The sequence below is a fragment of the Akebia trifoliata genome, chromosome 13, assembly GCF_017979445.1.
Source record: "Akebia trifoliata isolate Shusen 1 chromosome 13, ASM1797944v1, whole genome shotgun sequence".
Taxonomy (NCBI): Eukaryota; Viridiplantae; Streptophyta; class Magnoliopsida; order Ranunculales; family Lardizabalaceae; genus Akebia; species Akebia trifoliata.
The window spans coordinates 25643735-25665261 of NC_141387.1; the positions used below are offsets into that span (position 1 = coordinate 25643735).

Here is a 21527-nt window from a genome sequence, read left to right on the forward strand (position 1 = left end):
ATCTTCTTGGAATTTTTATTTTTTTCACTTTTCCATTTCTAAGGATGGTGATAGACTTAGCCTGCTCAATTTGAAAATTAAATGAACTAGTCTCGTATTGACCCTGTAGGTTAGGTTGAGGTTGGGCCAAATAGGTCTATTTCTCCCTAATATGGAGGCGTGATTCAATTCTACCAATTGAAGTTTGGGGCTTTTGAAGAGTTTTCATGGTATTTTGATTTATTTGAATTTGCCATTGCATAAATACTTGAAATGAATCTTCTAAGGGTCTTCTTATGTGGTAGCACATAAATAGTATTAGTAGAAGGCCCTTGAAGATTAATATTGGCATTCCTATTAGGTTCATTTCGTTAACTAAAATTTTGTTGATTCTGCCAATTATGATTATACATTTCAGAATACAGTGAGCTATAAGGCTTTTTATATGAAATTTGATTGGTCATGCAACACTTCTTGAAAAGCAAAGATTGTTGGACAATTCTTAGTAAAGTATGCATCACTTTCGCAAATTCCACAAGCACTTTCCATATTTTCAACGACCTTTATTACACTTACTTTCTTCCAATTTTCGACTTAGATTAGTAATTTTTTTCATTCACGTCATCTTCTTCCATAAGAAGACACATGCCCCCTTAAATTGATTGTGGTCTTGGGATTTTCAGATTTATCAGTTTTATCTCAAGATTTGACATTCTCAACTTAGTCATCTAAATAATCCCAAGCCTCTTCAAGATCTTTATCCATAAATTCACCATTGCACATCATCTCTACAAATTGTCGTATTTGAGAGCTTAAGCTATCATAAAAATAAAAAAAAACTAATGGCTCTCCAAATTTTGTAATCATGATGTGGAGAAGATAGTAAAAGATCCTTAAATCTTTTGCAAAATTGAAAAAATAATTTCATTTTCTTTAAAAGAAAAATTCATGATTTGTCTCCTAAGGGTGTTGGTCTTATCAGTAGGGAAAAACTTTTTTAAGAATTCCCTTGTCAACTCTTGCCAAGTTCCAATAGATCTTGGTTTCAGATAATTAAGTCATGCCTTGACTTCCTCTTTCAAAAGGAATGGGAAGAGTTTGAGTCTTACTACATCTAAGGTCACAATGGCACAGTGCAAAGTTGCACGTACCTCATCAAATTAGATAAGGGATTTTAAAGTCCAGGCCATGGAATTTAGGAAGTAATTGTATCACACCCGATTTTATTTAAGAAGTTCTTGCATTAGTAGAAAAAACCATACAAGAATGAGTGCTAGTTCTTGTAGGTTGCGGGTAATCTCATAAAGTTTTGATTGACAAATTATTTGAGCTTCATTCTCTCCATGATTACTTTAGTGATTCTCTATATTCTCAATGTTCCAAAATCAAGAGATTCAAAATATTTTCCTAACAAATTTATTATCAAGTCTTTAACCTCAATTTTTGTTCTTTGTAAACCATTCGTTTAATTCCACTCAAAAGAGGTCATGCAACGAAAAAAAAAAAAACAAAATTATAAAATAAAAATTATCTTCTAAGCTATTAAGAGTCAAGGGAATCACACACAGATTCACCACCTAAAAGTCGAGTAGGAAAATATAAAAGAAAAGGAAAGCAATCACCAATGAGGTAAGAATCCACATAAATTTGGCAAATCAATGTCTTTCCACACAAGCACCAAACTGATTGTACTTGTTCGCACAAATTATATTAATAAGCTTAATTACCTTGTGTGGGAGGTTGTATGTATTTCCTTCCTTCCGTAATGCTTCTAATTTTAATTTTTGTAAAATTTTTTTAAGAAAAACCTAATGCGGGAGTCAGCACATTATTTCTTACTTCCGCAAAAAAAAAAAAAATAAATAAATAAATAAAATTGACTAGTTCTAAACTAATTAATCCAATATTTAAATAAGAAAACTCAAGTTTTCTGCTTGCGATTTAAAATGCATTATACTTGTCACTAAGTGACTCATGAAACGATAAGAGATTTGTGAACTAGCCAATTGGACCAATTATTATGGAACTAATACTGAAAAGAAATTGAAAACCTAAAATAGGTTAATCACATCCTGTTTTCTAAATTTTTTTAATTTTAATCTATAAAAAAAATACGAAAAGTTATTATAAAAAAAAAAAAAATACTAAACAGATAACAATAATTATAAATAAATAAAATGAGAAAATGGTGAATGGTAGTATGTGTTTTTGTTCAACGACCAATCCCCGACAATGACACCACAACTTGCTATGACTGAAATAATGTAGATTAAATGCCTCAAGTGCAAGGTTGTGGCAGAGTAATAAAATCTCGGGAGTCCAAGGTCGATCAACAAGAATTGTGTAAAAAGTGAACCAAAACACATGTGAGGTGAACAAAAATTTACCTAAACTATAAAAAACAAATTTTCACACTAACATATGGAGCAAAAATTAAAGGTTTTAAAGTAGAAATTAAAAAGCATTAAGGCATCGGGGATCCACTCAAAAATTAATTTTTTTTAATCAACTTTTTTTCTCAGTTAATTTCGAACGAAGGTTCTCGCTAACTGGATGATATATCAATTAAACTCAAAATTTATTTTCTAAAATAGTTAAAAAAAATCAAAAGTTGTCACGTGTAAAATATTCACATATCACAAGGATTCTTTAAGCAATCGATAATACTCATCTACAATGAATCAAGGAAAATTTATAAGTCTTTAATGTGATAATCATAAACAAAAACGCAAAAAGAATTTATAGATATAAAATAAAATCAAAATTATTAACTCATCTTAAATTAATCCATCATTGTTGATCGAAATAGAATTACAAATCTTTGAGTTTCACCCTTAGCTTTAGCTAGGATTTAAGTCAACAACCTCTATAGAAGAATCCATTAAAATTATTGAATAAAAAACCTAAAAAAATTAAAAATAAAAACTAGAGAGGAAGAGAGATTGCAAGGGAAAAATAAGAAAAGGTCTAGAGAAATAAATATGGTGGGAGAATAGACAAAATAGAATAAGAGAAATATGGGGGGTGAGAGAATTTAATAGATGGAGGAAAGAAAGATAGAAATAAAAAGAAAAAGGTTATGTGAAAGACGTATAAGAAATTTGTTGGGTATGTAAGAGCGTGTGTAGAAATTTTCACTTTTTGGAAAGAAAAAAATATTTATGCTTCTTTAGCTCTTTGTATAACTTATCCCATAATTGGTGCCCCACCCTTTTGCATGCTTTCTTCACCAAAAATCCATTTTTAGTATTTTCTCCTATTTCGAACCAACAAAAGTGAAAATTCAATTAATTAGGCTTAATTGACCAAATTAACATCAATTAATCACCATAAATTGAGAGCAAATATCATTAATTTGTACAATTATCACTAGTCAAAGTAGGATTGATTACTCTCGTGACAAGGTTCAAAGTAGTAGAGGTGCCCTCTCCCTACAACGCACATCTCAGGAAGAGATGGGCGCATGAAATTAAGGCCATCGCGTCCACCCATCATTAAATAATTAGGTTCCCTACAAAGGTCAAACCATGGGAAATTAGAAGGGAGTGGGTAGTAGCTCAAAATTTTCAATTTGGAGGAGCAAAGGATAATAAGGAGGAGTAGGTTCAGGATCGCCTCCACTAGTAATTATAGAAGGTGTTGGAAAAATCTGCAGTTTTTCTAGATTTTTGTGATCGAGTAGGGTTATTTGAGCTACGATTTAAGTGGGTCCCATTAATTTTTTGTGGTGGGACCACTTGGAAATTTATTCATCTTATTGAAGAGAATAGTTTCATGTTTTTTGTTGTCAAAAATCCATTAGGGTGAATGACAAATCGGCTCCTAAGGACCCCTATTAGCCATGGTTTGTTGTATGTGGTTTATAAAATTATTGAGTTTATAAGTGAAACTCTTTAGTTCCACATCGGATAGAAATAAGAAAATTATCTAGTTCTTATAAAGAACTTCTCATATCACTTAAGTGTATATGAGAGAGAGACTTGGATAAACCCACGCACGCGCACAAGGGGCCTATGGGCTCAAGAAGGATTTGATCCACGTCCATTATAACACCATGGGTGCCTGTTCGGCCAGTTTAGGACACCTCCCTTGATTTCTTTGGGTTGTCTCTTAAGAGACACACATGCACATGTCCTTTTTAAGAGACATTATATATTTTAGATCATTCATTTTCCTAAGAGACACCTTATCACTTAATTTTCTATAAATAGGTCATCTTGACCTTTATTTTATTCACTTAAAAATTTTCTCTTCTTCTTCCTTACTGTTTAAGCGTGCTAGCGTTCTTTTTTTTTTTTTCCATTTGCATTCTTTGAGAGTACAAATACTAGCGTTCGGTTCGCTAGACGTGTAAATTGTAGTGCTACCTCTACATGTGTGATCATTGTATCCTGGGAAACAATTGTTCATTGATCCATGTGCACCAAGTTGCGGGAACAAAATTGTCTTAAGGACATTGTGTTCAACACAAACCTCGGTTAAACTTCATTTTGTTCATTCTCGGGTATCTACCGGATATCAGAAGGTTGGTCCCAAGCTTGAGTTGGAGGCCAAGGTGGAAGATTCACAAGTGATATACTTAGGCACGAGAACCAACAATTAAGTTTATGGGGGAACATAATTGAATGGCGAATAGAAGAGGAAGATACTGTAATGCGTAGAGAGGAATTAAGATGTTTTTGCTTGGTTCTTTAAAGATATACAGGAGGTAAAGCTAGAATTGATGTGCCATAGACTAAATGTCCAGTCCAAGGAAATATCTATTAAGCAGAATCCTAGAAGGGTTGTCTTCCCTGTTGAGAGAGGCTAAGAATAAAGAGGTAAAGAAGTTAGGTTTATTTGGGAAGTCCTTTATCTTAAATGGATTGCTAACATTATTGTAGTTCCAAAGAAGAATAAGGTGAGGATATGTATCGATTTTACCAACTTGAACCAAGCATGCATGAAGGATAGGTTCCCGATATCGAGGATTGACCAGTTAGTAGATGTGACAACATGACATATGATATTATCCTTTACGGATGGACATTCAAAATATAACCAGATTCCTTTGGAAAATGAAGACTAAGAGAAAAAAATGTTTATTACCGAGCAATGATTATGTTGCTACAATGTCATGATATTTTACCTTAAGAATGGGGGAGTTGCTTACCAAAGGTTAGTAAGTAAAATCTGTCATGATTTGATAGGAAAGAAAAGTAGCATTTCATATCCATGACATTCTAGTTAAAAGTCTTGCTCAAGAAGATCATGTTCGAGATTTGGAAAAAGTGTTCATCAAATCTTCTTATTTAGTTAAGGATTAGGAGACCATTAGTCAATTAGATTCGACTTCTCTGATGATCACCTACTTCTCCCATCTTCTTGCGATAAACTTTTCTCCTAGTCTCTTTCAGATTCCATATTACTCTTCTGACTTTCCTTTTTGTCTTTGGTGAACTTCCTACCATATGATCATGCTTACTATTCTTTTGGTTGTTGTCGAAAGTGAAATGGCTACACTTGTTGAAGTATGGCACAAAATCAATTAGGCCCGGTCTAGGTGTGTGTTTTTTTGGGTCGGTCCAAGGTAATTTGGATTGGACTTGTAACTTATGTAAATGGCCACTTATGTGGTGCTTCAAAAGAGATTTTATTTTCTTTTGTTCTAACTCTAAGTCTAAGTTTTTTTAGAGAGAGTAGAGAAAGAAAGAAGAGGTTGAGAGATTTGGGAAGATTGAGATCTAAAAGAAGGTGAAATTAAGTGATAGAAGTGTTTCCTTGAATTGATTTACCAAATTTTCTTCTTAATGAAATTGAACTTCAACGCTTATACCTTTGTGGACGTGGCCTTTGGGTGAATCACGTAAAATCACGTGTTGTGGGTATTGTGTTCTTACTCTTTCTTTGTGTGATTGTTTATCTTCTTTGCATTTGCTACCATTAGTTAGGTTTGTCATTCATTGCCTCAAATAAGATCTTGGAAGGCATGGCATACAAGGTGTTTGGTGAAATACCCAATAGGTGTTTGATCAAATTACTAAGTGAGCTTCACAAAGGTGTTCACATACACAACAACACTGCACCTCCATAAGAGTCGTTCAGAACAAGCTTGGACTTCTTTGAATGCCATTTACCAAGTTACTGTCCATAAGCTGAGAAATCTGAAGATTTACAACGATTCTCTTGAAAAACGATTGGCTAGAGTCAAGGTGGAGAAAAATGAGGAAACTAAGAAGAGCTACAATAGTATGTGCAAGCAGATGGAGGAGTAAGTGCACAGGACTTGTGACGACAAGAGAGCTCAAGTTTTGAATGAGCTTGGATTGGACGAGGATGCGAATGCTATATAAGGGAAGATCACACAAATCAAGCAAAGGACAATAAATCAGACAAATAACCTAAAATCATGCTTGAACAGCTAACAAATCACAACACATTAATTCTCTAAAACGGTCAACTTTGTATAGCCTTACTCTTAGCTAGTTTCCTAAAATAGAGTTTGTAATCCCTGTACATAAATGCACACGACTACCATGTAAAAGTCAACAAGAAGAGTTTTGTCATTTTACTCTAGAACAAAGATATTGTTCTTATTCAATTCTCATCATGGTATCAGAGTGGCCATCCTCTCAAGAGAATTCGATCTCCACCTTCCCCAACCCCACCCACAACCCATCCTCTCCAACAGATACTCCCTTGATTGCCCTAAATATTTCCGCCCAAATCAATGACAATCTCACTCCCTCCACCTTCCCACAGTGCCGTGCCCAATTTGAAGCTCTTCTAATTGGGTACAATCTCCTCGACTATGTCATTAGAGATAAACCTTGCCCCCACCAAGCTGATACCCCCACATCATCTCTTCAGAAAATACATTGGGTAAGGCAGGATAAGCTCATTCTGAGTACTATCCTTGCCTCCACCGCTACCACCATCACTCCTCTCATTTCCGCTCCAAAACCTCTCAAGAAACGTGGAAAAAACTCAATACTCTCTATGCCAACAAATCCCGAACCAGGGCAATGCAACTCAAAGAAGAACTCACTTTGATAAAAAGGGGCAACCAAACAATTCAAGAATACCTGCACATCGTGAAGTCACTTGCGGATGAAATCGCTGTCATTGATCATCCCATTTCTGATGATGACCTCACCTTATACATCCTCAATGGACTGGGTTATGATTATCGTGAAATCGTAGCTCCGATTAGGGCGCAAGAGAAATCTCTCACCTTTGAGGAGCTCCAGATCTACTCATGGGTCATAAGGCATATCTCTGTTGTCTTGAAACCTCCACGCAACAACTGCTTGCCATAGCTAATTACACGAACCAACGTTATGGTTTGTTTTCCTCAAATGGGAACAACAGTAACTCTTTTAGGAGTTCAACTAAGCAGCAAGTCTCTAAAGGCTCTTCAACCCAATCACGCTCAAACAATAGCCCGCGTGAGAACAAACGAAACCAAAACATAGGCCGATCCAATGGGAAGCATAAGTTCCAGCCCAAATGTCGAATATGTGACTAGCTGGGCCACATTGCAAAATACTGTCTGAGGGTGACATTTTCTGAAGCCATCGCAAACTGTGTCTCCAATTCTCAACAGCAGGACACCAAGTGGCTCATTGATTCTGCAGCATCCCATAATATTATGGGTGACCTATCAAATCTACCAGTACACTCAGAATATGACGGGACAGATGAAGTGATAATAGGTGAAGGTTCAGGTTTGTGTGTCTCACACATTGGCTCTTTGGTTTTTCAATCACCAACACGCACTTTTTACTTAAATGATACACTTTGTGTTCCAAGTATCCGTAAAAATTTAATTTATGTTCATCGTTTGACCACTCAAAATAAAGTTTTTCTTGAATTTCACCCAAATTATTTTCTTGTCAAGGATCAGATCATGGGGGCGACTATACTCAAAGGTACATGTGAAAACAATGTTTATACCCTCTCGGACTCATTGTTGAATTCCACTTCAAAAATGGTTGCAAATGTGCACGAGCGGACATCGATTGATGAGTGGCACAAGAGACTTGGACATCCATCACAAAAAAATTGTCCATCATCTTATCAAATCTTTTTCTCTTCCAATAAAAAAAGACCAAGTGCCTCAAATTTGTAGTTCTTGTTCTATGAATAAAGCACATCAACAACCATTTCGTTCAAATAGTTTAACAAGCAATGCACCTCTTAATATCATTTACACTGCTGTTTGGGATCACTCACACACAATTGGTATTGATGGTTCAAAATATTACTTGATTCTCGTTGATCACTTTACCAAATATATGTGGTTTTATCCTTTGACGAATAAATCTGGAGTAAGCACTATTTTTCCACAATTTAAACATCTTGTGGAAAACAGTTTTCAACGAAAAATCAAATGTCTTTACTCCGACAATGGTGGAGAATTTGTGGCGCTCAAAAAATATTTATATATCCATGGGATTAGCCATTATACGACTGCCCCCCATACCCCTCAACAAAATATGGTTTGTGAACATCGTCATAGACATCTTGTTGAAACAGATCTAACACTTTACAATATACATTTCTACCTCCATCTTATTGGCCTCATGCTTTCCAAACAACTGTTTACCTCATTAACCGACAGCCAACACCATTGTTAAACAACAAGTCACCATTTCAAGCTTTATTTCAATAAAATCCAAACTATCTGAAGTTAAGAAAGTTTGGCTATCTGTGTTTTCCTCTAACCCGACCCTACAACTCAAATAAGCTTCAGCCCAAGTCAATCCTGTGTCTATTTGTAGGCTACTCTCAAACCCAAAGCGCATACAAGTGTCTCGACCTCTCCACAAACCGCATGTATCTCTCAAGGCACATCCTCTTTAACGAAACCAGAAGTCCCATCATGAAATCAGAGCCCAGCATGCCGTCCAAGTCTCCTGCTCTGCCCATCTCGGTGCAACCTCTACCATGACCACCACCAGTGCAGTCTGAGAGCACGTCGTCTTCACTGCACCCTTAGGTATTTCTCCTAATTTCTCCTCTTACAATTACCCCAATTTGAATTCCATTTCTTTAATCGCACCACATGAGTCACACATGAATGAGTCCACTCATTTCATGGTCTTACCCACTACGGATATGCACAACCCAAATGCTGAAATCCATGAGCCAACAACCAATAACCCACCAGCTGAACCAACTTGAACCCGTACCATGACCACACGCTCTATGAATAATATCCACAAGCCCAAACAATTTAACTCAATCGCAAAACACCCCCATTCAACCAACCATTGACCCAACTTGTGTGAAACAAGCACTCAGTGATCCAAAATGGAGGACTGCAATGTCTGAAGAACTCATGGCATTGATGAGGCATGCTACATGGGAACTAGTTCCCCCACCCACACACTGTAAACCAGTGGGTTGTAAATGGGTATTTCGTGTGAAGAGAAAATCTGATGGTCTATTGATCTCTTCAAAGCTAGACTTGTTGCAAAAGGGTACAACCAACGCTCGGGTTTGGACTACAAGGAGATGTTTAGTCCCATTGTGAAACCTGCAACAGTAAGAACTGTCTTGACTATTGTTGTCATGCAAGGGTGGATTCTAAGACAACTCGACGTCAATAATGCATTTTTACATGGACTGTTGACTGAAGATGTTTACATGGTACAACCTCCGGGATTTAAAGATGTGCACAAGCCAAACCACGTCTGTCGTCTACGCAAGGCCATTTATGGCCTAAAACAGGCACCAAGAGCCTGGTATTCAGCTCTTAGGCATACTATAATGAAGCTTGGGTTTGTCAATTCAAAAGCTGATTCTTCACTCTTCATATATAAAACCAGCTCTGTCACATGTTTTTTGCTAGTGTATGTGGATGGCTTGGTCATAACCGGCAGTGATAATCACTTTGTGACCTCAGTAATTGAAAAACTTGGCAATTGTTTCTCTCTAAAAGACATGGGACACCTCCATTTCTTTTAAGGAATGGAAGTCATACCTACAAAATCTGGACTTTTCTTGTCTCAGCATAAATACATTAGAGAAGTTCTGTCCAAACACAGTATGCTAGGTGCAAAAGATGTGTCAACACCATTATCCACAACCACAGCCCTCAAACTTATTGATGGAACAAGCTCAGTGGACAACACTGAATTTAGGAGTGTCATAGGTTCTCTTCAATACTTATCTCTTACAAGGCCAGATATCTCGTTTGCAGTGAATAAACTATCTCATTTCATGCATAAACCCACTGCAACTCATTGGACAGCTACAAAAAGGCTCTTACGTTACTTGAAACAAATGATTTTCCATGGGATTCACATAAAAAAAACCAACAATTTAAATCTCACAACCTACATGGATGCAGATTGGGCAGGTACTTTTGATGATAGAACTTCAACCTCTACCTACACAAGCTTCCTTGGCCCAAATCCAATTTCTTGGAGCTCAAAAAAACAAAGGGCAGTTGCTAGATTGTCCACCGAGGCCGAATATCGGGCTCTTGCAAATGCAGCGTCGGAAACAATTTGGCTACTTGCATTATTTCAAGAACTCGGGTTCCCAATATCCTCAACACCAAAGCTGCTTTGTGATAACTTGGGAGCAACAAAATTGAGCTTCAATCCTGTACAGCACTCTTGCATGAAGCACATAAAGATCGACCTAAATTTTGTGCGTAATATGGTTCAAAAAGGACCACTACACGTTCATCATGTCAATACACAGGACCAACTTGCAGATCTTCTAACAAAACCAATGTCAAGGCACGAACAGAACAACTCAGAAACAAGATAGGACTTGTTGATGGCAGCCCCATCTTGCGGGGGCATATAAGGGAAGATCACACAAATCAAACAAAGGACAATAAATCAAACAAATAGCCAAAAATCATGCTTGTACAGCTAACAAATCACAGCACATTAATTCTCTGAAACGTTCAACTTTGTACAGCCTTACTCTTAGCTAGTTTCCTAGAATAGAGTTTGTAATCACTGTATTTAAATGCACACGACTACCATGTAAAAGTCAACAAGAAGAGTTTTGTCATTTTACTCTAGAACAACGATATTGTTCTTATTCAATTCTCATCGAAGGAGACGAAGTGGAGAAGGCTTTAGAAGCTCTTGCCCATGCCGAGGATGTTGCTAATGCTGAGATGGAACCCAGAGTTATTATAGTTGCTGCCCTCAGAGTTTATGAAACCAAGGATTTTACTTGACTCTCTTTTTGTTTGGCTTGTATGCTCTGTTTCTTTTCAGACTTCTATGTTTTTACTGGTATGGTTGAGCTACCGACTCTTTGACTTTCTATGTGAGTTATGGACTCTTTTAAGTAAATAATACATTTGTTGCTTCCACGTGTTAGCTATTTTGGGTATTTTGTTCTCTGCTTAGAGCATGGGCTCTCTATTTGTGAAGCGCAGGTCCTTTGTTGGCTCTTTTTGAAACGATGGTTTCTTGAGCGTGGGTTCTTTGTTTGTGAAGCGAGGGCTCTTTGCTTGTGAATTGAGGCTTCTTGGAGAGCAAGGTCTCTTTATTTCTGAAATGAGGGCTTCTACTTTGTTTGTGAACCGAGGTCTTAAAAGTAAGGAGAAATTACAGAAAAAAACAAGAGTCTGGTAAATAAATTTCCTAATTAAGGGCAAGTATTTCAAGACTATCAAGTTAATTATGTGGCTCACAAAAAGTAACAAGAACAAGACTAAGAGAAGGAATTCGCAGGAGAAAGCAACTAGCCATGCTCTCAAAATGGTAGAGAGGAACAATTACCTCTAAAGATGATTGAAAGTCACTAGGGATAACTTAGTATCCTTAGAAGAAGCAAAAAAGAAAAATAGAAATAGCGTAAGAGGAAGATAACATGGTAACACACAGCATGCAAAAAGTAAGAAATAACATATTGGCATAAAAAGGAATTTAAGATGCCCTCTCAATAAGAGGGACATAGTCAAAATGGGCCCTCCCAAAATATCCGTAAGGCAAAAAAGTTTTCGCCTTCAAAGAGAAGGACTAGTGTTTTTGCCCCGTAGAAGGACTTAAAAAAATTCAGAAAAGAAAAAGGCTAGTCTGTGAGTTGTCGACTTAATATCAGAAATGTGTGGAGCTAAATTTGCTGAGTTTAAAATTGACACGAATGGGAGAAGACCCCCAGTCAAGTAGTGTCTTAAGATCAACAAGCTCCAGCCTATATCTTGAAATGACTTCCTTTCAATGAGGGAACCCCCATAAAGAAATGTCTCATCTTCCATCAAATCTTCGGGGACATGAATAGGAGGAGCCTTCAAGAAAGCATGGACTTGGATGTTATCAGGAACATTGTATTTGTTCATGTTAACTCTAGAAAATTCGGATTCATGATCGTTGGCCATAAAGATTAATAAAGAAAAAATAGGAATATTGAAACGAAGAAAAATGAAAGTCGAAAAGGAATAAAGGGAGTAAAGAGGGTACCTCGAAAAAGGACAAAAAAGTAGAAAAAATTGTCTGAAAAAATATTCGAGGAGGTGAAGATTTTGCTGGAGAAGGTGAAGTCTCGAACGAAATTAATAGAGTAACAAGGTAAACTAAAAAATATAAGGGTACTCAAATGGTAAAGGAGCCAATTTATATAAGGATTTCAAGCGGGAATTTGAATTAACAAGCCATAAAGCTATATCCACATGGCATAGTTAGGTGGCCAAGTATCGAGGAAAATGGAACACCAAAATAAAGGATGTACGTGTGCAATAAATGCGCAACCAAGGACGCATGGTATAAAGGAATGATAAGGATATGGAGATATGGAAAATCGAGGACATTACATATGCAGAGTGGATAGCGAGACTGTGGGGATGCGAAAAGATATATCCCAAGGGAGTGAAAAAGACTAGGATAGGAAGGTTCTCGAGACCCCTAGAATTGTAAGGAATCCCAAGAGGGGGTAGCTGTACAGGCATAATTTGGCATCTTCATAAGACTATAAGATCATCCTAGGGATGCTTAAATCAACTAGAGCAAAATGAACTAAGAATATCCCTCAAGGGATGCTCGGGATATTTGCACCAAGGTAAAGGAAAGAAAGACTTAGGGGATGGGCTGGGAAAGGATGCCAACAGGAAGACCCCATGTCAATGTTATGGTTCTCGATCAAAGGATCAATGGTGGGAGAAGGCATTTCCCTTCCTGTGCATGCTTGAGAATCGTGGTAAGCTTTCCAACAAAGCTAAAATCCCTAGAATCTTGGAGAAGATCCATGGATTGGGTGTGATATTATTAAAATGGAAAGAGGTTGGATTAGAAACAAAGACCAAAGAGGGAAGAAGTCCAAGGCAAAAAAAAGGAAACCCTAAAGGTATAAACATAAGGAAAAATTGCTCATAAAGAATGAATGGAATTTCAATTGATTGAGGGCATTGTTTTTTGGCTTAAACATCCGAGGCTCTTTGGCAAGTAACACATTGATGCCCACAAAACTTTTTCTTGCAAGTCTGAACTAGTGGTGTTGTGAATCTCGAGGTGGTGGTGGTGATAGTGGAGAAATCCCCCACAATCTCTATTGTAGATAAACCTAAATCCTTGTTTAATATCATCATGGTTCTTGGACCTAAACTAGGTGGCAAGATGAAAGGAGAAACAATTCATCACTTCATGAATCAATTCAAAGTGAGGCCTTAAGGATCAAGAACGAAGATAAAAGGACCATCACTTTGGCATTCTTGAATATTGTTATCTAGGGAGCTAAGTCGCACGAGTCCCTAGTAAAATCAAGGCCAAAAACATTTGAAGACAGACTTGAAGGGGGAAAAGTAAATCAAAGAGTCGTGTGGGAGTAACATTGACATGTACATCGATTATGACATTCTAATGCGGTGGTGCACAACCATAGATTCTTTTCATTCGTATCTATGGTAAAAGCATATATGGTTATATGTGCACCACCACATCAAAATGTACAATCGATGTACATTTTAATGTTACTTCAGCTATCCTAAATCAAATTAGAGGATGTCCTTAGAAGTCAGGGCCATGGGAAACTTGTTGCAAGTGTAAAAGCTAGAAGGCCTCAACTCCAGAAAATCGAGGAAGAATAGCTTGAGGATGAAGAGGAGCCAGGATAACAGATCTCATCTGGATTGGATCCAGAATCGCAACTTCAATCCATTTGAATACTCTTCATATAAGAGTTGTGTATTCCTTCTGATCATTTGGATAATGTAGTGGAACTTGGAGACCAAGTTTTGGTAATGTTCATATTGGAAATAAATTATATTAAAACAAAATCTTTAACATCTACTACCCTTGCAACCACCAGCATTATGCTAATAATAGAACAGTTAGAAAATGATGATAATCATATTTTGTTTTGTTTTAATTAGGCGAGAGATTTCACTAAGCAAAAAAAAAAAACGAGAACAAATCATGGAGGTGAAAAAGATCTACCAATCTAAGAAGCAATCCGTTGAACTGCCAAAGTACAAAGATCAAGCAAATTTACCATCCCAAATAACACAACCATAATGCTTCTACATCAACAAATATTCATAAAGAAGTAAATGTAAATCAATTTACATTATTTATTCACATCTATGAATAATTTATGTGAAATACACGTACCTAGTCTTGGGGCAAACTCCTCTGCCCAACGTATTACTAATGCTCGATTAGATGGCCGAAATTTTCAGTTCTAGTCTCGATCTATTACACTTTATTTGAGTAGTAGGAGGAAATTTGAATGGGTTTTGGGCACCATCACTAAGCCACCCCTCATTGATCCCAAAATTGAACAATTGGAGAATGATAACTGTACTATTCTTGAATGACTTTTCAATTCCATAGAACAACACAAATACACACTGGATCTCCTTTAAGACACTTGTATGCTTGATTGTCGTCCTGCCTCCTCCCTTATGGATCAAAATTATCGTCTTCATATCAAAACTAGTAATTTATTACCTGATCCTTCTTCTTATCAAAGACGTGTAAGCCACCTGATTTATTTGACTAATATAAAATCGGATTTGACTTTTGCGGTTAGTGTGGCCAGTCAGTTCATACATGCCCCACACACTTCTCATCTTGATGTAGTTTATTGATTTCTTTGGTACTTGAAGTCTTGTCCTAATTTTAGACTTTTCTACTCCTCTACTACCCAATCATATTTGTCTTGCTTCACTGATGCAGATTATATTGGTTCTTTTACAGATAGAAGATCTACCTTTGAGTTTTATACCTTTCATGGTGATAACATGATCTCATAGAAAAGTAAGAAACAAGGTATGATTTCCCGCTATTCTACTGAAGCTGAGTATTGTACTATGACCCTTAGCACTTGCGATCTTATTTGGATTAGATCTTTTGCTGTTGGAGCTAGGTTTTCTAGTCTCTAGCCCTTCTACTTTATTTTACGATAACAAGTCTGCCATCATACTTGCTTTTGATTTAGTCTTTCATGAGAAAACCAATCATATGGAGGTAAATGTTCACTTTCTTAGAGAGAAAGTTCGCTCTGGTGCTCTATAGACAGTCTTTGTATCTTCTTCAGAATAACTTGCTGATATGCTTATGAAGTCTATTGGTCCTTTTATCACTAACTCTCATCTTATCAAGTTGAATTTAGTTGATATATTTACTCCAACTTAAAGGGGAGTATTGAAAATAATGTAGTTTCTTTAGTATTTATTTTAATTCTATGTAAGGGCATTTATGTCTATTCACATTATGTAAGGACATTTATGTCTATTTACTTTCTAGATTATATATATATCTATCAAGCACTCATTAATGAGACTTCAGAATTACCTTCAATTTTTTTCTTTGTGTGTATACAACATGTATAACGAGGAACAAATGCAAGAATTTATGAAAATTTCAATACAACATAATTTGATAGATAAAAAGACATTCATACTCATCGTCCATCCCCAATAATCTCATGGAGCATTGGTTGAGTCTGCATTGGTGAATTATCTTCAACGACTAGGTTTGGCGAAAAGTCTCCAACCGCCAGGTTTGGAGTTGATGATGAGCCATGCTGACTACTAGTTCTTTCTCCTGAGGTTCCGCAAGTATATTGACTTGTAGAGCTACTTAAATCATTAAACTGCCAATCTGTCAAGTATCCAGGCCGTGATATGTCGGTGCTTACTTCAATATCTCCGGACAGCATGGCCACCACACGTGACATTGATGGGCGTAGCATTGGTGACGCTTGTGTGCACAAAAGTGATACTCCTAGCACTCTCTTTGCTTCTTCTTCATTGAATTCGGATAATGTTGGATCAACAAGTTCTAATTCGCGATTATTTTCATGGAGATGCCAAGCCTAGAAAATTTAACAAAATGTGACAATAGAGAGGTGATCAGTTTTTCATAGACGGAATTTCAAAAAATAAAAAATAAAAATACTATTAGTAGGATCTAGCAACAAGATTTTGTCAACCCAAATCACATCTTTTTGGGAAAATCATTTCCCAACAAATCATATAGACCCTTGGCAATATTTTCCATACCCATTCAAGAAGATAAATCCTCTCTTTGTCCAAGCTCAAGTCAGAATTTGGTCTCCCACAGAGAACCTCAAGAGCAACGACCCCAAATCCAAACACGTCGGCCTTTTCTGTTAGGTGCCCACGCATAGCATACTCCGGTGCCAGATAGCCACTTCAATTATAACCAGAAGTCAGCCATTTACTTGAAATATACAAAAAAAAAAAAAAAAAAAAAATAAAAAAATAGTAAAGAACAAGTGAAGTGAGGGAGAAGGCTACATTGTCCCAGCAACCCGAGTGCTTATGTGGGTCATCTTGTCATCGTATAGTTTGGCCAAACCAAAATCTGAAATTTTGGGGTTGAGACTGGCATCAAGAAGAATATTACTGGCCTTGACGTCTCTATGTACGATTCGGACCCTTGATTCCTCGTGAAGATAGGCTAGACCCCTCGCTGTTCCCAAACATATGTCATAGCGGGTTGCCCAATCAAGATGCAAACCACTCTTTCCTATTCATGCATACCAAGAAACACATTTAATTGAAAAGAGCTCACTCTGAATATTAGGAAAATATATAGTTTCGTTATAGAATCTTACCAAAGAGTGCTTGATCAAGGCTATTGTTTTCCAAGTACTCATAAACTAGGAGTCGCTTATCTCCCTCGATACAACATCCATACAATTTCACAAGATTGCGGTGTTGCACAGCTGATATGGTAGCAATTTCTGCTACAAACTGACGTTTTCCCTGGTGGGATGATGCCGAGAGTTGCTTCACAGCTACAATTCTCCCATCAGGAAGTTTTCCCTATAGAGAGTTTCACAGTTGCATGGAAAAATAAATGAATATTCTCTGTTAAGAACTTCTTAATACCTTTTATGGTTTTTGCTCCTTTCCCCCCCTCTGTTTGGTGTAGTGTGTCTAGACAAAAGGAAAAGCTCAAAAAGTGTATCAACCCATGCATAACTGGCTCATGCCGTGGTGTTCTTGTAAGAAAAAAAACTGTAAGATGTGCTTTAATGCTTCTTATTTAGTAGTCCTTGATTGAATAAAAGTGACTTACCTTATAAACGGGTCCAAATCCTCCCTGTCCTAGCTTATTTGTAGGGATGAAGTCTTCTGTGGCAGACCTCAACTCATCATAAGTATAAGTGTTTGGTCTAAAAGCTATTCCAAGAAGCTCTGCAAATTCAACAATAAAGGTAGGATATAGATATGCCTCTCTTTCTCTCCATGTATATATATATTATATAGGGTTGAGTTTCAGTGAGTTGTGAAAAATGACTTGTTTAAAAATACATAATACCCTACTATATAAACAAAAACTCCAACACTTGGGATTTATGAATATTTCGATAACACACTTGGAGATACTTATACCGAGGATAAATCTCGATTGTTGGATTTTGTGTTCCAATGGGTGGGATCAAAGTATTAAATGTCAAAATATTTCAACAGTCCCTGGAAATGGAAATATTTCGATGAAATATTTTGACTAGTGTAGAAATAAATTCAATTTTCATGGAAATTTTATAAAAGTGATGAAAATATTGAAAAGTTTTTCATTGTAACTGTAGAAATGATAAAGCTGACATGAAAACACTCCTTAGCAAGGTATTGAATTTTGATTTCAATGTCTATTTCGACCATTATTTAACAACAATTGTGTTACCTTCATCTTCATCAGTGCCTTGACGTTTTCTTCTTCGAATTAAAGAAAAGACCACAAACAAAGAAATAAAGCTTACGACTCCAACAGCAACAACAATCCCCACGATCAGACCTGTCTTTTTCTTCTTTTTCGTAGTATTTGGCGGAGTATTACTAACAGTGGGTACGAAATCTGAAGAACTTAATAGTTAATAACATCGAAAGATGAGGAAATATAGAAGTTAAAAATTTTGAATTTCTTCACATCTTTTCTAACATATTACCTGGAGTAGCACTGATGGCTGAAATTGAAGGTCCATATATACCTTGACCAGGTATACAACAAGTCCCTTTTCCAGCCCAAAATAGATGAATTTCAAGGAAGTTCTCAGATACTTGAGCCTTGAATTCCCTTTGAACAGCTTTAAAAGAGCTGCCTGCTTCCTTACGTATGTCAAAGTCTCTTTCCCCCAATTTTCCCTGAAACATTAACAAGTAGAAAACCTCAAAATCAATTGAGATCCTTGGATACAGAGTTTGGGTACTGCTACTATGGCTGTCAATGGATGGGATCAGACCTGAAATCCGATCTGTTCCGATCCGATATCTTATTGGATCGGATCTGGATCAACCATGTCCTGATCCAATAAGGACCCAATCTGATAATATGTTAGGAAATGTATAAATTATATTATATATTTGTTGACATATGAAGTTTAGGTAGATTTTGTATATAAAATCAGGTTTGACCAAATCTGGATCTGGATCTTAATATTGAGATCCGATAAGGGTCCGGGTCCGATCCAATACTTATCAGATCAGTCCCAGACCAATCGGATCCTTATTGGATCGGAACTAAATCGACCCCAATTTGATGCGGACCCGATCCATCGGGTACATATGTCAACCAAAAAAAAAAAAAAAAACTGACCTGAACATATATATCAAAAACACGCCTTCCAAGACTCCACCAAGTAGAAGAATCAGGGAAAGTTGTTTCTCCAAATTGCATGGTTACAGTGTAATTTCCATTCTCAAGTCCCAGACCATAGTATCTTAGTGATCCTGGGGATAGCCTTGCTGTTTTGAAAAGCTCTGAGTCCAGCGTATTGAGGAATGGAGATGAATGTGATCGGGTATACTCAGCATTGCTGCTCTCACCAAATCTTCCAACGTTGCTAACAGCCCACCTGTTTCCATTGCTCACAAAATACGAAGCTGGGCCAAGAGTGGCATTGTCCCTCTCAAACACAATCCCATTTGAAGATGTAATCTGCTGACCACCACAATTGACTGCAAAGGAAGAATCTGCACAACAGTTGATGGTCATATTGATCAAACTCAGTTCTAACAGATCCCAGTGGATACCCTCAAGATCAAGACATCTCAGTGAAGAAGATATTTTAAGACAGTGAAGCTTGGAACCAAGAACACGTGTGACGGATAAGTTCTAATATGATGGAGAAGACACATGTTGAGAAAGAGTTACTCGCTGAAAATAGAGGTGAATAGAAAAATCTGATTCATTCTACCGACCCCAATATTTGGGATAAGGTATAGATGATGAAGTTTCATCTCTTTCCAACAAAGTGACGTCACTTTCATTAAAGAATGAAGGGAAAATAGTGCATAAGAATGTATGAACACAGTTATTAAGTAAATATTTAATGTAATCGGAGATCAGATAACTTTAAAAAAATGAAAAATTTTATTAGAATATAGCACTACACTTAAAGCAGTGCTAAGGGACTGTAAGTCCACTCAAAAACTCAACTCTCTCTCTCTCTCTCTCTCTCTCTCTCTCTCTCTCTCTCTCTCTCTCTCTCTCTCTCCTCCCTATATATATATACACACGCGCGCACACACACTAGAGTTTGCCCATGCATACGGCACGGTCACCATCTTTGGAGTTAAGGGGCTAAAAATGGCAAGATAATAAAGTTGGAGAGCTATTATTGGAAAAGGGGAGAAGAGGAAAGAGAATAAAGTTAAAGGTATCATTGGAAAGGGTAGAAGAGAAAAGGCAAAAGGCTGAAATTGTTCCTCAATATCAATGAGGAGATTATATCCTAACCCCAACTTATGATGGGGATCAATATTGGGATAGGAACCGTTGTGTTTATTTATTTATTATTATTATTATTATGATTATATGTGTGTGTGTGCGCACGCGCTAGACATTCCCTCTCCTTAGAGCCTTTATAAGACTTTTATGTAAACTCTATAGCTTCTCACCTACCCTAATAACTAATCATTCTTCCCATGTAAGGGCATCTTACCAGGTAACTTCCTAGGAAACGAAATCAATTAAGACTCAGTAAATTAACTCTGAAGACTTAGAAAATAAATAAAGCAAAAAATGCAAATTCTTAAAACCATAAAACTAAAAGCATCCCCTTAAGTATTCACTACTACATCATCCTCCCTGGGCCGCACGGAACTCGAATTTGAGCTTGCCATAATATCTTGAAAGATCACACACCTTGAAAGTAGAATGAGTGCGAACATTAGAAGTAAGGTCCACCTTGAATGCATTGACATGGCCCAACCTTTTTATGTTTTAACTTGTTGGAGGCTTCAATTGGAAATCTCTCCTTGTACCAACAAACCAACAAAAGGTCTCCAACATCAAAGGAAACATATCTTCAGTAAGTCTCTACCTTTTTCTTATATTTGGTATTACTTGCTTCCAATTTTTTCGCCTTACATCTTGATGAAGTCGTAAGGACGGTTCAGCTAAATTCATAGCTTCTTTGCTTGCCTTGAAAGAGTCTAGTAATGGAACAAGATCCAAATAATGAGTTGGAGTATATCCATACGTAACCTCAAAAGTATTCTTTCCAGTAGAATGATTGGTAATTGAACTGTTGCAAATTCTTCCTGTGATAGAACCATATCCAACTGTTAGGTTTCATTCCAGCTAAGCTTCATAACAGATTGCTCAAAATGCGTTACACAACTTCAGGTTGCCCATATGTTTGAGAATGATATGTATTGCTAAATTTCAAGTCAATCCCTAGACTCATCCACAACGTCTTCCAAAAGTAACTAGAAATTTTGTATCTCGATCTGAAGTGGACTTTGGAATTCCATAAGCTTGACAACGTCTCCTAAGTGTAAATTAGCAACATATGACCCATCCATGGTCTTTTTGTAAGGTGTAAAACAAGCCATTGTTTAAAAATGATCAACAACTACAAAAATTGAACCCATACCTCTTTTTGTTCTTGGCATTCCAACAACAAAATCCATGCCCACATCTTCCAATGGCCATTTTGGATCCGGAAAAACATGTATAAACCTGAATTTTTAGCATTTCCTTTGCAAGCTTGACATATCCCACATCACCTATCATGCCGAAGCTTTGGGCAATAATACTTTTTTGTCTCCAAAGTAAAAGTTTAATCATGACTGAAGTGTCCACGCAAGCTTCCACAATGCAACACATGAATGACCCCAT

General features: G+C 36.8%; 1 protein-coding gene and 1 non-coding gene across 4 annotated transcripts in view; one reads left to right on the forward strand and one right to left on the reverse strand.

The window, feature by feature from the left end:
• Positions 1-7091: 7091 nt before the first annotated feature.
• LOC147388126 (small nucleolar RNA Z247) lies at positions 7092-7186 on the forward strand. The gene has a single exon (XR_015171633.1). It is a non-coding gene; the product is annotated as a small nucleolar RNA Z247 (small nucleolar RNA).
• Positions 7187-15689: 8503 nt separating this feature from the next.
• The window catches only part of LOC147388127 (putative LRR receptor-like serine/threonine-protein kinase At1g56140), a 78561-nt gene continuing 72723 nt past the window's right edge, over positions 15690-21527 (reverse strand). For all 3 annotated transcript variants that reach the window (XM_086421785.1, XM_086421786.1, XM_086421787.1), the window contains 8 exons: positions 18999-19375; positions 18352-18547; positions 18090-18260; positions 17481-17599; positions 17014-17224; positions 16694-16925; positions 16436-16586; positions 15690-16248 (listed from right to left, as the gene is read on the reverse strand). In XM_086421785.1, the coding sequence (XP_086277911.1) occupies positions 15835-16248; positions 16436-16586; positions 16694-16925; positions 17014-17224; positions 17481-17599; positions 18090-18260; positions 18352-18547; positions 18999-19375 (1871 nt within the window). In that variant the 3' untranslated portion in view covers positions 15690-15834. The remainder of the gene's footprint in view (positions 16249-16435; positions 16587-16693; positions 16926-17013; positions 17225-17480; positions 17600-18089; positions 18261-18351; positions 18548-18998; positions 19376-21527) is intronic.